This window comes from Vulpes lagopus, chromosome 2 (assembly GCF_018345385.1).
Source record: "Vulpes lagopus strain Blue_001 chromosome 2, ASM1834538v1, whole genome shotgun sequence".
NCBI classification, from domain to species: domain Eukaryota; kingdom Metazoa; phylum Chordata; class Mammalia; order Carnivora; family Canidae; genus Vulpes; species Vulpes lagopus.
Genome location: NC_054825.1, coordinates 152,790,622 through 152,806,880, shown reverse-complemented (window position 1 = coordinate 152,806,880; position 16,259 = coordinate 152,790,622). Strand labels below are relative to the sequence as shown.

General features: G+C 55.2%; 1 protein-coding gene across 1 annotated transcript; it reads right to left on the bottom strand.

The window, feature by feature from the left end:
* Positions 1-985: 985 nt before the first annotated feature.
* Positions 986-12,990, bottom strand: LOC121478493. The gene is made up of 6 exons (XM_041733566.1): positions 12,925-12,990; positions 12,380-12,793; positions 9,785-12,332; positions 8,164-8,642; positions 5,904-6,035; positions 986-1,298 (listed from the first exon to the last, which is right to left on the bottom strand). The coding sequence occupies exons 1-3, from the start codon at positions 12,988-12,990 to the stop codon at positions 11,613-11,615; spliced, it is 1,200 nt and encodes a 399-aa protein (XP_041589500.1). The 3' UTR covers positions 986-1,298; positions 5,904-6,035; positions 8,164-8,642; positions 9,785-11,612.
* Between the last annotated feature and the right edge of the window lie 3,269 nt (positions 12,991-16,259).

Sequence of the window (16,259 nt, the reverse complement as noted above, 5' to 3'; positions counted from 1 at the left end):
TTCTTTTGCCCATCTTGCTCTGCGTTCCACCTGGTGTCTCTCTCTACAAGGGTGGGGGACAGGGGCCTGAGAGGCAGTGAGAGAGTTTCATTTCCCTGGGGATGAGCAGTCTGTGGGAGGACAGAGGGAAGATGGTGAAGATATTGGCAGAGATAAGCTTCTACCAGAGATGCTCCAGAATCCCCATTGGGCTGACTGCAGTGCAGAGGTGAAGGTGTACCCAGCTATCGTCCAGGGCCTCTAGGGGGGAAGCAGAAGCACCCTCCATGGTCTCAGAGAAGTCACAGCAGCTCTGCTGTCTCAGACTGACAGAGAGAACGGATGTCTACACCAGCAGCTGGCGACTAGTGGACATGCCACTCTCTTCCAAGGAGCTCCTTCGATGCTCATAGCTGCAAGCGGGCAACACTGGACTCCCCTGAGAAGGAGCAGTGAGAGTAGCTGGAGCATGCAGGTCCCACTCCAGTGGTGACAAGTGGGCACCTCAAGGCACAGGTGCTGCTCGGTGTCATGTCAGAGGCACAAGTCCCAGAGGCGGTTTGCAGGCCAAGAGGAGAGCCAACTGGAGTGGAAGTTCCTACATCTGAAACCAGAGACGCAGACCCCGAGGCAGGAGCAGGGCCACCACAATGAGGGAAGGTCTAGATGGCCGACCTGGCCACCTGGTGATACGTTAGGTTTAGAACCCATAGGAGGTTCTAGGGTAAGGTGGGGTACACTTCAGAACCTTCAGTGCCTGGCAGGGGGGTCTACCTGAAACATGCTTTCATGTTGGGGGGCCTGAGAGGCTCCCCAGGACTCTGAGTCCCTAACATGCTTCCAAGTGCATCGATGCTGCCACTGGCCCAGGGGCCATACCCAGAGCTGCTGGGATTGACAGGACATCTCTAAGAAGATGAGCCATCATTTTCCCAAACACCAGCAAGAGCTTGGAAACTAGAGGTTTTCCATACCAAAAAAGGAGAGAAAAAAAAAAAAACAGAAAAAAGAATAATACTCATTGTTTCAGGAAACAGCAATGAAACAGGAGCAAATTAAATGGTTTAGTGCCACCGTCACAGGACCGCCACATCCCTTAGTGTTCTCCCACTCATGACAGTTGCAGACACAGCAGCTTCAGACACTTGTTCACTAGCTCTCAGCTCTGTAGCCCACACATCCAGGCGGGTGGGCCAGCTGTTCTGCTAGGTGCCTCATAAGACGAAGTCCAGGTTCTGGTCGGGAGACCCTGGGAAGAACCACTTCCAGGCTCATCCGTGCCTTGCAGCTCTAGACTGGACTCCCTGTTTTCTTGCCAGCTGTCGGGAGGAGAAAGGGGAACTGCTGTAGGGAACTAGAAGCCACTCTCAGGTCCTTGTCCCAAAGCCAACAACAGATACCCCCACCCCCCTCACATCACATCTCTAACATCCCCTTCTGTGACCAGCCAGGGATCTTAAAAGATTGCGATGAGTTTAGGCTCACCCAGATAATCTCCCTATTTTTCAGGTCAACTGATGTAAATCCCTTTGCTGTGCAAAGTGACATAGCCCTGGGAGTGATGTCAGAGGGGATCCAGGCCACGGGACCCTCTTGGATTTCTGTACCACAAACTGAAAATGGTGCCTTAGGCAAAAACAGACAAATTGCAAAGACTTTCTTCAAGGAGTTTTATGTCTATGATCATTTCAAGTTAATTTTGTCTATACAGCAGGGGAAGGGTTGCTTTTCCCCCCTATATATATTCAATTGTTTAAAAAACTCATTTCCCTATTGAACTGAGTGGCTGTCTTTGTTAAAAATCGATTGACTCCTTATGTGTGGTTCTCGGTTATGTCCCCTTGATCCGTATATCCACACTTCTTGATTACTGTAGCTTTCAGGAATTCTGGAACTCAAGAAGTGTCTTTCCTCCAACTTTTTAAAAGTTGCTTTGACTATTCTAGATCCTTTATACAGTTGACCTTCAAACAATGTAGGAGTTGGGGGTGCCACCCCCTTTTCAGAAATCCACATAGAACTTTTGACTCCCCCAAAACTTAATTACTAATATCCAACTACTGATCAGAAGTCTTACCAATAACACCAATAGTTGACTAAGACAATATTGTGTAGGCTAGATGTATTAACACACTGTATTCTTACCATCAAGCAAGCTAAAGAAAAGAAAATGTTATTAAGGAAAATATAAGGAAGAGAAAATATATTTATAGGACTGTCCTGTATTTCTTGGAAAGTAATATGCATCTAAGCAGGCCCATGCAATTCAAACCTGTCTGTTCAAGGCTCAACTGTATTTTCAAAGTACGTTTTAGAACTAGCTTCTCAATTTCTACACAAAACTCTGCTGGAATTTTGATTGGGATTGCACTGAATCTAGAACCCAGAGATGAATTTGAGGAAAGCTGGTGTCTCCATGACATTGGGTCTCTCAGTCCAGTAACATGGTACATCTCTCCACGTACTCAGGTCCTTTTAAATGTCTCTGTCAAAAATGTTCTATAGTTTTCCATGAACAGGACTTGAGCATCCTTTATTACATGTGTTTTTCATTATTTCATTTGGCGTTATAAACAAAATGTTTAAAAAAAAGTTTCATCTTTCAATTGTTTGCTGCTGCTATATACGTGTACAATTAATTTTTGTATATTAACCTTAAATCCTACAACTTATACTAGCGGCTTTATAGTAGTAGGTTCCTTGAGATTTTCCGTGAAATCATGCCATGCTTAAATATGGACAGTTTAACTTCTCCCCTAACAATTTATATCTTTTTCTTGTTTTTATAGACACAGATTCTCTGTGAGATGACAACAAGTGATAAGAGTGAGCATGCTTCCTTATCAGGTTCCTGATCTTAGAGAGAAAGTATTCAATATTTCAACAGTAAATACAGTATTGTGCTAGGTTTTTCACAGATGCCCTTTATCAGATGAAAGAAGTCACTTTTTTTGCTTAGTTTTTTAAAAGAAAAAACCAATTGCACAATCACAGTAAGAGACGTTAACCTTCCTCTCTCAGCAATTTATCAGTTAGTTAGAAAAAATCAGTAGACATAGAGGAGCTGAACATCACCATTAACTTTAACCTGTTATTAATACATCATTACATATTCTTTTCAAGTACACAGAAAAAATTACACATACAAGTCTCAAAAAATGTAAAAGTTTTGAAAATATATGAAGCAGATTCACTGGCTGCAACAGAATTAAATTAGAAGTCAATAGCCAAGGATGAAGTGACTGGGTGATGGGCACTAAGGAGGGCACTAGGTGGGATGAGCACTGGGTGTTATACTATATGTTGACAAATTGAATTTAAGCAAAACATTGAAAAAAAAAAAGGAATCAATAGCCAAATGATATCCAGGAAAAACCCCAATATTTGGAAACTAAAAGACACACTCCTAAATAACATATGTTTCAAAAAAGGAAGTTGCAAATAATTTAGAAAATATTTCAAACCTAAGTGGGAGTGAAAATACATCATATCCAAATATGTGGGGTGCAGCTAAGGCAGTGGCTAGAGGAAGAACCATAGCTTCAATGCTTATGATACAAAAGGGGAATGGTCTGAGGTCAATGATCTCAGGGTCGTTCTCAAGATCCTACAAAAGCAAGTAAGAAAACTAGGCACAAAAGAAGCAGAAGGAAAGAAATAATGATGTGCAGAAGTTAACAGCGCAGAAAACAAACATTACCAAGAAATTCCAAAGCGAAATCCTAGCATTTTCAAAGCAACAAACGAAGTAAAGTGATACCCGGACGAGTCAAGATCAAAAATCATGACAGGACATAAGCCATTGATATCAAGCATGAAAGACTGGTTATCATTGTGGGTATGAGAGATAGTAAAAGGACAGCAAGCTAGTTTCATGAACAACTTGATGCCAACCAGCGTGGTAACTTCATGAACTGTACAGATTTCATGAAAAAGATAATTTACCAGTATTTGGACAAGCTGGAAGAGAAAATGTGGGGAGCCCTGTATTCACTAAAAGACCCTGGCTTCGTCATCATAAACCCTCCCACTAGGGAAACTCCAGGCCTACTCAGTTTCACTGGTGAACCCGTCAAATATTCAAAGAAATAAGAAGACCAATAATATAGGCAAATCCTTTCAGGAAGCAGAGACAGAGGAACACATCCCAATGTGTTTCTGAGACAAGCATAACATCAACACCAAAATATTATAAAACATTACTCCCCCTTCCCCCCCGAAGAAAAGGGTTGTTTTTAAAGCAGTAAAGTCAACGGGGTAGCTTTCATGAAAGTCTCAGAGTCTGCTGGCCCCATGGCAAGAAAAACAACAAACTTCAGCCAATGAGCATGAACTTCAACTCCTGACATCAGAATATTAAACTTCATTCCATGATGCCTCTTCAGAGCTTGCCATGTTTGGTAACAAATCATCTTTTTAAGAGAAAAAAAAAAAACATGAAAAACAAAGCTAATTCTGAGTGAAGAAACACAGAAAACCACATTATTGGCTTCGCAGAAATCCAAATATAGTAAGTAGGACCCCAGAAAAGCTGCGTGTCGGGAAGGAAACTGTAGGACGGCATGGAGGAGTTCAAGAGGGGAATGGGCCTGCGCTCCCCGTAACTGGCCTGCGGCGCAGAGGGTTTTTTTTTAAATGCGTGGAAGAGAACTGTGTGAAGAAAGCATTGCAAGTTCTATTTTGACAGACGCTCTCAGTGTGGTTTCCACTGTGTAGCTAAGTGACCTTCTGGCTCCGGAGATCCACGATAGTGACACACAAGAACCTTCTCCACCGGTTATTCAGAAGCAGGGTGTTACGTGGCACACAGGGCTCGGCTGCGCCAGAGACTTCCACTGCGTGAACGTTGTCGGGGGCCCCGGGCTGCCTGGGAGTCACTGTACCGAACCTCCCTGGGGTCACCCCCTTAGGAGCCTGCAGCCAGAGACAGGGACACGACGGTTGCCAAAAAGCAATAGTGACCACATTTCTTATCGGGAATCTGGGACCCGGGCTCTGAGAGAGGACTGTGTGGCCCGCAGTGTGACAGCACCAGCGGCTCATGAGAACCTGACCAGGTCCGTCCACGCAGCGGGGAGCTGCCCACACCGTCACGGCGGGGTCCAGGGTTGGAGGCCCCGGGTTGCCCACTGCATGTCCTGCATGTCCTAGCGGAGATGAGGTTGGGAAGCCCAGCGACCACCTGATGCCACTGCAACCGCCCAGTGCGGGCACAGCTTTAGTAATTCAGGTTTAGGATGTTTTACCCAGATTCTAGTCCAAATGGGTCCCTCCGCACGGACCGAGTGCGATGCTCTGCTGTGGGACGGGTTCTGGGGGAAGAGTAGGTAACCGACTACCGATGACACGGGGGGTATCTAGAACAGACGTGAGTGGATGCGTCCCTGCGTGTGCATGCCCCACTGCCCACACCCCGTGCTCTCCTAGGACGCCGAGGGCCTGGGGTCTCGGGAAGTCATGCCAGGTGTGGGGGCATGGGCAGGTGACCCGCCGCCACCTCATCCCTGGAGCGATGACAGAGCAGCCCAAGGGTTTCACGGGTGACGAGGGAGACTGGGGGAGCTCCCACAGCACCTGGAGTTGGGGAGGTCGGGGGCAGTGGCGGGGTCCTCGGCAGGAGGCGGGAGCAGGGAGGCCCTGGCTCACCTCAAATCTTACAAGAGCACCTGGAGCTAGTTTGTTGTTCCCAGTCGGCCTCAAGCGCCACTTAAGTGTGGTTGTGGGGACGACTGGATCTGACATGGCTCTTTCTTCTCCACACCATCTCCGTGGGGAGCGCGGGGTCACAGAGCCATGGGCGAGCGCCTCTGTTTTCTGCCTGTTGCACGGTCTTGTTTTACAAAGGTAACAGACTGCCACCTGTGCCCACTGCCCTGAGCCCCAGCGACCCTCTGTCCCTTCCATTTCCCAGGGTGACCCCATACCTGGCGGACTTCAGCGTGATGTTTGATCTCCTGATAAACGAGCAGTTCAGGGCTCGGCAAGGCTGGCTGCAGGTGTGTCTGCCAGGAAATGAGCCAGGTAGGATTTCTGTGGTTTGCAGGGAAATTTCCAAGCTGGGCAGATTGGGGAAGCAGGGAACCAAACTTAGACGGAATGAGGAAGGACGCCAAGGGCCGACCCGGGCTCACCCAGGCCAGCAGAGCACGGGCAGCCACTGGGGCCCGGCCTGGGACGACCCTGGAGCCCGCTAGGCGGCCCCCTGGCCGAGGCCCCGGCTGCATGGCTTTGGCCTCAGTGGCCCCTGCTCTTTTCCACCCTGGGCTAAACAGCCCCCAAGGAAGGGAGAACCAGGCCGTTCAGGGTGAAAGTGGACAGGACTGGGGGACAGGGACACTGGCCTGTGTCCGGGGACCCACACCTGCAAGGTGCCCCGCCTGACACCTGCCCTTTAGCCCTCCATCATGCGATGGGCCTCTGGGACCTGCCGGGGCCTCAGAGGGGCATGGGGACATGCCACGGTGGCATTTCAGGAGAGGCAGCCAGTCCCTGCCACTGCCCAGGGTGTGTGGATGGCAGAGCTGTCCACAGGGCCGGCCTGTTTGCAACAGAGGGACGTCAGGGCGCATCGCTGTGAAATCTGCACTGTGGATGTAAAGCTACGCAGATCCAATGAGCCGCCGCGTGGACGATCCATGGTCACTCCCGTGTCCGGTCTGGGGCGCCTCCGGCCTCCTGGCACCGTCTGAGAAGCCCTGTGCTGTGCCCCGTGGCAGGGGCAGCCCCGTCCCTCACGCTGCCCCCCTGGCCGCTGCCTGCCTGCACCGAGGAGGTGGGGCAAGCCTGTGGCGGTGGGGACGCCACAGGTGGACAGAGACAAGGGTGTGTCCAGCCGTGGTCCCCACGGAGCGTGGCAGGGAAACCATTTCCTGCCAGTGGCTAAAGCGTGGGCGGGGAGGAAGGGCCGGGGGAGAAGACATCTGGGCAGGCTGAGCCCCCACGGCCCACTGGGGACTTGACACGGACTGGGGGTCCAGGGTCAGGCTGCTTCTGCGGAGCGTGAAGTGCAATCTGGAAGGAGCCAGGGCAACCTGGGCCGGGCCGGCCGTGGGTCAGGAGCTGGACTCGTGGGTGGTGAGTGCTGCACTCTCCGTCCAGAGCACCCCGCCCCACCCAGCACCCAGCCAGGGGTGTCCTCACAGGGGCATCTGTCCTGCGGTCGGCCGGATAGGCCCCCGAAGACATCCACGTCCTAACCTCCGAGCCTGGGGGGGTCACCTCATCTGGCAAAGGGGCTTTGCTGATGTGATGAGGTTAAGGGTCATCCGAGGGGGCGTCCTTACAGCAGGGAACTCACGGCGGAAAGCGAGAAGGGGGTGCGAGGAAGGCGGATCCTGGGAGCAGGGCCCACAGCCTGTGTGAAGATGACTGGGGGGCGGAGCCTCTGGCCGAGGACCAGGGCAGCCTCCAGGGTCTGGGGGAGGAAGGACGTGGATCCTGCCTTGCCCCCTCCAGAAGGAACTCGCCCTACAGACACCTTGACTTCAGCCCAGAGGGACTGACCCCAGGCTTCTGGCCACAAGACCAGCACCGCGCACCGCCTCCCTCAGAGGCCCAGGCACTCCCCCAGCACCCTCAGCAGCACGGGCTCTGCGACAGAAGGACTGGGACTCGCCATGCCCAGGATTGGTGGCCCTACAGGCTACAGTGGCCACTGCTGTGCTGGGTATCGCTGGCACCTGTGTGTTCCTTTCATGTCTGGGGGGATGAGGGGAGGACGTCCCGAGGATGATCACGTCCCTTCCCCAGCCATGCTGTACGGTGACAGCTCCATAGGTTGAGATGGCCCTGCCCGTGACCAGAGGGCCCAGGGACGAGGGCCTTCTCCTGGCCACAGTGGCTGGGGGCAGAGGCGTGGGCCTCCGCCAGGGACGAGCCACCGCAGTCCTTTCATGAGCCACCACAGTCCTTTCCACTGCGAGCCCAGATCCCAGGGCCAGCCCCAGGTGGCTTGCGAACTTGCCAGCTAAGGCCCAGGTCCCCGGGGCGGCCTGCTCCGCCCTGGTCACACTCAGCAGGCTAAGGATGCTGGCTGCATGTGCACACCTTCAAACAAGCATGTGATGAGTGGGTGCCAGGCCAGGTGCCCCACACATCACCCTCAGAGCCCACCCTCAGCAAGGCCGGGGGGCAGGGCAGGTGTGCATCGGGAGCTGGGCAGCCACTTCGGGCTACATTTCCCACCTGCGTGGAGAAGAGCTTGGGTGCCTTGAGACATGGTCCACCCCACGGCCATCAGGAGGCCAGGTCCTTGGCCGGGTCTGCGGCCCAGCCCCATGTGTCCTCCATTAGGGCCCCATGCCCATGGCCCATCCTTGGCTCCGGCCCAGAGCGGCCACCTTGGGCCCCGCAGCCCTTATCCCAGCTTCCCCATCAGTCAGGATAGATCACCAACTCCACACAGCAGGATCGTTAAAAATTTGTTTTCTGATGTAACCACAAAGCGGAAAAACACCAGCCCTCCTGTGATAGGTGTTCGGTGACCGCTTGGTGGATGAATGACTTCATACTTGATTATTTGTCAACTGAGCACTTCACAAATATCACTGTTGGCAATGATATTAAGCTTCCAAGTTCAGACCTCTTCTTTACATCACGTGTGCTAATCTGGCAAATTTTAGGTTTGAGTAGGTTGTAGATCATCCATAGGTGGATTTTTTTTCCTGTTTGTTTAAAAAAAAAGGGGGGGGGCGGGGAATCTGCTGTAAAAAAAACTTCGAAGGCCAAAGAATATGCTGACATTGCTCACAACAGTGCTCGCATGTTGCACAAGATAAAGGAGAGGCCGTCACACAAATAATAATTGCAGAAATGCAAAATAAAACCAGGGCAGCACCGTTCTCAATGACAGGGCTAGCAGAGGGCCGGGGCCGCATCACCCGCCGTGGGGAGCTGGAGAAATCGACGCCCCGCGGTCGGTGGGGAAGGCGGCCTGGCACGAATCAGAGCGAGCCGTCGGCAGTATCCGGGAGATTCAGCAGTGTGCGTCCTCCACCCGGGGCCAGCCACGTGCGGCCGCGAAACCTCGCAACAACCCACACGTCCCCCAGGAGAGCACCGGCTACGAGGAAGGGCAGCCCCGCGAGGAAGGCTGTGTCGCCGACTGGGGAAAACGTGCATGATTATTCTGAGGTGCCGGGGAGCCAGCCACAGGCCCGTCCGGAGTGCACGACACTATTGTTTCTGGGGGAAAAGGTGTGTGTGTGTGTGTGAGTGTCCAAGTGCACACGTGTGGGTATGCGAGTGTGCGAGTCTGCCGCAGGTGGGCGTGCGCGTGTGTGCTCTGGGAGCACAGGGAGCAGTCGGGGGTGATGGTGAGGGTGACGCAGGTACATATCCGGACAGCACTGCTGGGTGTGCCGCCACCTCACCACGATCCTGCCAGGGGGTGACTGCTATTCTCTCCGCTCCTCGGATCAGGAAACCGAGGCAGCGAGTAGCCAAGCGACCTCCCCACCTAAGGTCCCACGGCCAGGAGGCAGCAAATCCGAATCCAGAGGACCCGCTTCCGAAACCCACAGCGCCACCATCCTGGCCGGACGCCCAGCCCAAAACGCGAGGGGCAAGGCCGCCGTCCAACACTTCAAATGGCCGAGCATGGACGTTTCGGACTTTCTTTTTTGTCTTTTTAGAAGTATTTCTACGTTTCAAGTGACTACTTCAGAAACTGGAGGAGGTGACGCCTTTCCCTCAAGGGTGAAGCCGGGCTGTGGGAGGTCTCCCGCCCCGGTGTCCCCCCACCCCTGCCCTCCGAGGGGTGGCGTAAGCGGGCCCTAGGGAGGAGCGGCGGGAACCTCGCCCTTACGCAATCGGGCCGCGTTTCATACGAATTACAGCGCCCCCGGGGACACTGACAAAATCCTCGGCCAAGAGCTGTCAAACGCAGGTTTCAAACGCAGAAGGAAGACACCCGGCCCACGTCCTGATTAAAATTAGGAAAAAGGCACATCTGCCTGGTTTCGCGGCGTCCGCTGTCCGCCTGGAGCCTATGGTCTGGCCTCTCCCCGGCTGCCTCTCCTCGTCCCTTGGGGCTCTGGCTCCCAGGATCCTGGGCCTCCTACTTTCCGGTGCCGCCACCAAAATGGGAATGCGAGTGCCTTCTGCATAATTCATGAGATTTACTGAGCGTCCAAGTGCTACTACGGTGTCAGAGCCACGAACGTAAGCACAGGCGTGGGGACAGCTGCTCCGCCTCGCCGCCCGGCCAGCCAACGGCGTCTCAAGTTCAACCCAGAACACCTGCCCGCCCGCCGTCCCAGCCTCAGATGCTGCGTTACGTAATCGACTGGAGGAATGCACGCTTGTTCGTCTCGTGGCTAAATAAATGTGAACTGTCCGGGCCGGGGCAGGGGCCCTGGGACGCCCTCTGGCAGCTCCGGTTCCAGGGTGCATGGCTCTTGCATCACCAGCAGCGGCCGAGAGCCCAGGTCGAGGGCAGCCTCTATGTCGGGGAGCCCTGGGATGCGCCCACAGAAACAGAGGGCAGTGCTGGGGTTGGGGGGTGGGTGTCAGGTCTTCAGGCAATCAACAGAAAGACAAGGCTCCCTGCTCAGAAAATGAGGAGCACATGGGGGCCACAGCAAAGAGAAAGAGGTTAGCTCCCCGCTGGGGAGCCCTGGAGGCCACGTGGCCTCAGAACCTTTAAGAACTAGCAGGTGTACAGGTTCTGACATCAACCCCTACTCCAGCCGCTCGGAGGACCTTGTGTTCTCAGGCGGGGGGGCAACCTTGGGTCCCAGCGGGCCAGGGACGCGGCACAAGGGTCACCCCCAGCAGCTACGCAGTGACAAGGCAGCCCTGCATCAGCCTAGACTGCACACCTGAGCAAGGTCACCTGTGCACACCTGTGGGGGGTAGGGCAGGGAGCAGCCCACCTAGGCTGGACCCAGACAGCGGTCCATACAGACTGAACCTCTCTGGGGGAGTCGAGGGCCCTGAACAACTTAGGGGCGGGATCTGCCTTCTTCAGACTGTGGGGCGTGGCCTGGGTCGTTGTTTCTAGGTTTCAAAGGACCAAGGGGCCTGGCCCGCCTTGCACACGGTGCACGCCCTGCCTCTGCACCTGTCAGCATGCCAGGTGCAGGCTTCCCAGGCAGGCACACACGAGGGGGCCACCAAGGACCAGAGGCAGCCCCAGCTGGGGACACAGCCAACAGACTGTCAGCATGTGCTACGTCCAGGTGCGGTCTTGGCGAGTCCCTGGTCTGGCTCACAGGGCCTAGCGCCTACTTCCTCCCTGCTTCAAACTGGACAGGCTCTTCTGAGACTCTTGTGCCCGGTCCGTATGAGGCTCTGGGCATCTACCTTCTCCCACACCACCTGGAGGGCCGGGCTGGACATGTGACAGATTGGGGGCCCCCAGGGACAGGCCCTGGGGACGGCAGAGGGCCCCATGGCCCCACTGAGCACCATCCAAGTCCTGATCCATAGAACCACAAGGAGAACAGGTGGTGGTGTCATGAGCACCCAGTTTGGGGACAGCTTGTTACACGGCAATAACAGAACTGCACTTGGGCTTCCTAGTCCTTCCCGGTCAATTGGGAAGATAGAAATGGAAAAACCACAGTATGAAATGACAGATAATGAGTGAATTACTGTGCATTTAGAACGAACGCCAAGAACCAGACAATGGGTTATGGGAGTGAAAGGGAACCAGTAAAGCTGGAAGGAAAAAGCCAACACAGTGCCCAGATCTCTTCTTGGCTGGTTACGTGCAGAAGCACATTGCTGTGAGAAGAATATCGGCCCCTTGAAGATGTCCGAGTCCTCACCCTCTGGAACCTATCAATACTCCAGGCTTCTGACCCGGGGGGGCTGGGGTAGCAGAGGAAGGTAATTAGGATGAAGGGAAGACTGCTAATTGGCCTTAAAATGGAGAGAGGAATTTTGGAGAGCCTGAGTGCGTGCACACCGCACAGGTCCCTGCTGGGGGTGAGGGCGGAGGAGCAGGGTGGGCAGAGAGCTGGGGCTGTGGTTGCTGCTCTGCAGGTGGACATGCAGGTGAACATGGGAATGTGGGGACATGGGGATGTGGGGACATGGGGACATGGGGATGTGGGGACATGGGGAAATGAGGATGTGGGTATGTGGGGACACAGGAACATGGGGACATGGGGACATGGGGATGTGGGGACATGGGGATGCAGGGACATGGGACACTGGACGCAGGAGGCCTCCAGCAGCTGGAAGGGCAGGGACGGGATCCTCCTCTGGAACCTCCAGGAGGCAACAGCCCTGCTGACACCCTGACTTAGCCCCAGGAGACCCAGGCCAGCCCCCCGAGCGCCCGAGCTGTAAGACGACAAGCCCGTGTCCTGCAGGCTGCGGTGCTGTGGCTGACCCAACTGTCGGAAAATTCGAGATGACATATGTGTTCCAGGCACGCCCCTTGACAGCAGGGCGCCCCGCTTTTCCAGGCACACAGCACGTCTCCCTGCCAGCTCCGTGCCCGCTGCAGCGTGGACCGCGTGTCCCCCCGCCTTCCTCGGCCGTCTGTTTTGACACCCGGGGTAGCTTCTCGGGGTGAATCCCTACGCCTGAAGGTGCTTTGCCGAAGGACAGAAGCTCCCTCTTCTCCTGTGGTTTTAACCTCTTCCGCCGGGTGCCCTGCACCCTCCTGGTGCGGGGGCACCGGCCTCACCACGTCCCGGCCTCTGTGCTCGGCGCCGGGCACTCGGTCTCGGGGTGCGGGGGCGCTGGCTGCGGGGCTGTGCGGACACCCCGGGGAGCCCGACCTCACCCGCCACCCCCAGCCCTCTCTTCCCTGCTCTATTCCGTTTTGTCTACTGTGTCCTTTGCGTCCAAGACTTCCTTGCTTTTAAGGGCGATGCACTTGGGAGCCCGACTGGTCGAGGGCATCCTTTTAAATTGTTTTGAAATATTTTAAGAGCTTTGATCCCTTGATGCGCCTTTGGCCGTAAGCACTGCTACGTGGGGTCAGGACACAAGCAGAAGCTCACCGTGGTCTTTTTCCAGGGTCACCCGCCGGAAGCTGGGGGCACAGACTACCATCCCCCCCAGAGCCTGGAGCCCCGGGCCAGCCGTGTCTGGCGGGAGCCTCCCCGGGGCGGGCTTCTGTCCCAGCTCAGCCTCTGGGAAAGCCCGAGTGGTGAACCGAACACCCCCTCAGCACAAACGGGTTAAACTGAGTTAATTCACCAGCGAACGAGAGCCCGTGATTCACGGAGCCTCCGACCCTCCCGACGTGGGCCTGGCCGCTGGCGCGCACTGCCTGGCTCCGCTTTGCGGGCCGCCTGGACTAGGCCCGGCCTTGCTCTGCCCCTGCCCTCCTGCCCCTGGGCTTCTCCCTCATCCCTTTGTGTCTTCGTGTTACCCACCCAGTCCCAGGAGAAAGCACGCTTCTCGGCACACTGTGTGTGTGCGCGTGTGGGTGGGTGTACGGGGTGTGTATGTGTGTACAGACATATGCGGCATGAGTATTTGGGGGTGTGGGGGATGTATGTGTGTGTGGTGTGCATGCATGTGTGGTCTGTGTGGGGTGTATGTTATACGTGGATGGTGTGTGTTTGGGTGTGTATGTGGGAGGGAGTATGCTTGTGGGGTCTGTATGTGTGTGGTGTGTGGTATATGTGTGTGTGTGCTTGGTGTGTGTATGTGTGCGTGGTGGGTGTTTGGGTGTCTGTGTGTGCATGGTGGGTGTTTGCGTGTGCGTGTGTGTGTGTGTGTGTGTGTGTGTGCATGGGGTGGTGTGCCTGCACGGGGTGAGCCCTGGAGCAGTTTCCATTGTTCCGAGACAGCACACAGGTTAGGCACAGTAGGAACCGAGAGGAGTCCGTTTCTGAGAACCAGGCCCGCCGGTGAAAACCTGAGTTCGGGGTGCCCAATGCGGGGCAGTCTCCCCAGGCAGGCGGGGCTCGGGGAGGGCCCTTGTGCTGCGCTGGCCGGACCCTGTGCCATTTGGGGTCTGCACCTGGCAGGGACCCTTCGCTTGCTTGGGGCCTAGATGGTCCCAGAGGGGCCAGGGCCTGCACCCCGACACCGCCCCGATAGGTTCCATCCCCCAGACACGGAGTCTAGCCTCCTCAGACGGGTCCAGGGTCCACCCACCGGGAGCATGCAGGTCACCTCACAGACATCTGATGGCACCAGGTACCTTGGCCAGGAGGCCCTGTGCTCCCCAAAGCCCAGCCCGCGTCACAACAGGTGTCAGAGCAGGGGAGCCCCCCAGCCGGGCCTCATGTCCCCTGCCGCCGAGGAGCAGGGTCTTCACAGGGCGGACCTGCCTCTGCTGCACCTGCCCCTCCCCGCCCCCCCCCCCCCCCCCGCAGCCACCCCGCCCTCCGGTTTGAGCACCCCGAGGCAAGGAGCGGCCTCATCACTTCGAGCCTCTAGAACAACAGATGGTAATGTGTTGACACTGAGAGATTTAAGGGGACTCAGTTACGGTCTTACTGAAAAAGCTTCCTCTAAAATAAGAAAGCACACAGATTCCTCAACTCCCAGAAATTGCTGACAGCTTTGTTTTCAGCCCAGCAGGAGTAAAAAGAAGCTGACAACTTATTTTTGCAGGTTATGCTCATTCAAGTCTATTTTTAGATCTTTTTCCTAAGTAAGTGCACCAGAATAGCACTCGGTTTGAGAATCACCATCTGTTCCGAGCGGCGAGCTCCGGCTCACAGGTCCGGGGTGGGCGCGCCCAGCCGCCGCTGTCCCCCCGTGGCCGGGAACAAAGGGGGCAGTCTGCGCCTCCCCCGTGTGTGATGGGGCGCTCCTGCGGCGTCACAGGCGGGGAGCGCCCCGAGCGTCCATCAAACAACCGTTAGAATACATTTTATTTATAACCTGAGCACCACCGCACATGCCCTTGGCTTTAAAAAAAAAACAAAAACAAAAAAATCCAAAAAAAAAAAAAAAGCTCAAATAATCCGTTGTATTGAAATAGATTTCTTATAAAAAGGCCATCCAACCTTATCTTGGTTGTTAAGATAAAAATTAACCTATGGAAACAGAAAGCCACTGCCGAAAGCTATAAAAGGGCTGCTCTCTTGCTTTGGGGTTTATGGCAGCCGCTCCTTCCCTCTGCAGCCTGCTCCTTCTCGAAGCTCAGAGAGGCCCCGCTGGCTGGTGACTCACACTCTTCTATGGAAATGCAGTTGGTGCATGACGTACCTTCTGAGAGAGGGGACCTGACATATGAGTAACGAGCTGCCCAGCACCTTCTGGAAACCAGTGCTCGCATGGGGGGCCCTGGGTGGCCCGGGTGCCAGCCCCGAGCCCACAGGCCTGACCCGCCCTGCTGCCCGGCTATTTTTAACCTCCACTAAACTTAGCTCGTTCCACCCTCTGGAATAACCTAGATCTAAATACCACCTTTCTCCTGCGGGTCCCAAGAACCTTTGCAAGGAAAACTGTGGGTTAGGTGGTCAGTGACAGGCATGCAAGATGTTACAGCTAAGATAATAAGCCTGTCCCCGTGGGGGGAGGACGTGGCAGGAGATTTGGGGACTGGGGGCACCAGGCACTGACTGAACTGCCCGTGTGCCTATCCCGGGGGTGGTGTCCCTCTATTGAGACCATGTGTCCCAGCCAGGGCACGGCAAGGAAGCCTCCCCACCCCATGGTCACTCTTTCCAGCCTCTCTGAGTGTTTTTTAAAATAATTACCAGAAGGAAATCACGCTTGCTCACATAGACACGCACACGCTCTGTCTCTCCTTCCCCAGTACAGAGTCCTTGGGAACACGGGGGCTTGGGGACTCGCGGTGGAGTCCACTTAAAACCCGGTGCCAACACGCCCCCTCTCATCAGCGCCCCGTCCTAGGAAGGAGCTCCGCAGGGGTCAGTGCCCTTTCCAGAGCCGCCCGCACGTAAGCAGCATCAGCCAGCCTGGGGGCCTGCTTCCTGGGCCTCTGCACCGACTCCAGGACGGCTCCAAAGTCAATGTTTACCCACTGCACTGGCCTTGGGGGAAGCCAGAGTCTGGGAGGTGAGTGGGGACAGGATCCCGAACGCTGAGCAGTGAAGCCAAGACGAGAAGGGGCCGTCCTGGAAGAGGTCCCATCAGAGCACAGCAGTGGCCTGAATCACACCTGTCTGGAGGTGCGGTCACAGTAATCTAAAATACCAAGGGAACAGGTCACTAGAAGGTCTCCTCTTCAGCGGGAGCCAGAACCCAGGGTGTTAGAAGACGATGTGTCAGTGGTGGTGGGGGGGGTCCCACACCCCTCCTCTTCTCCTTTCTCCTTTTGCTGTTCAAGGCACCATCTGGTAGCGCTGTTGGTGAACTGATCCGGCCTCACTTACATACATATAGACCTATGT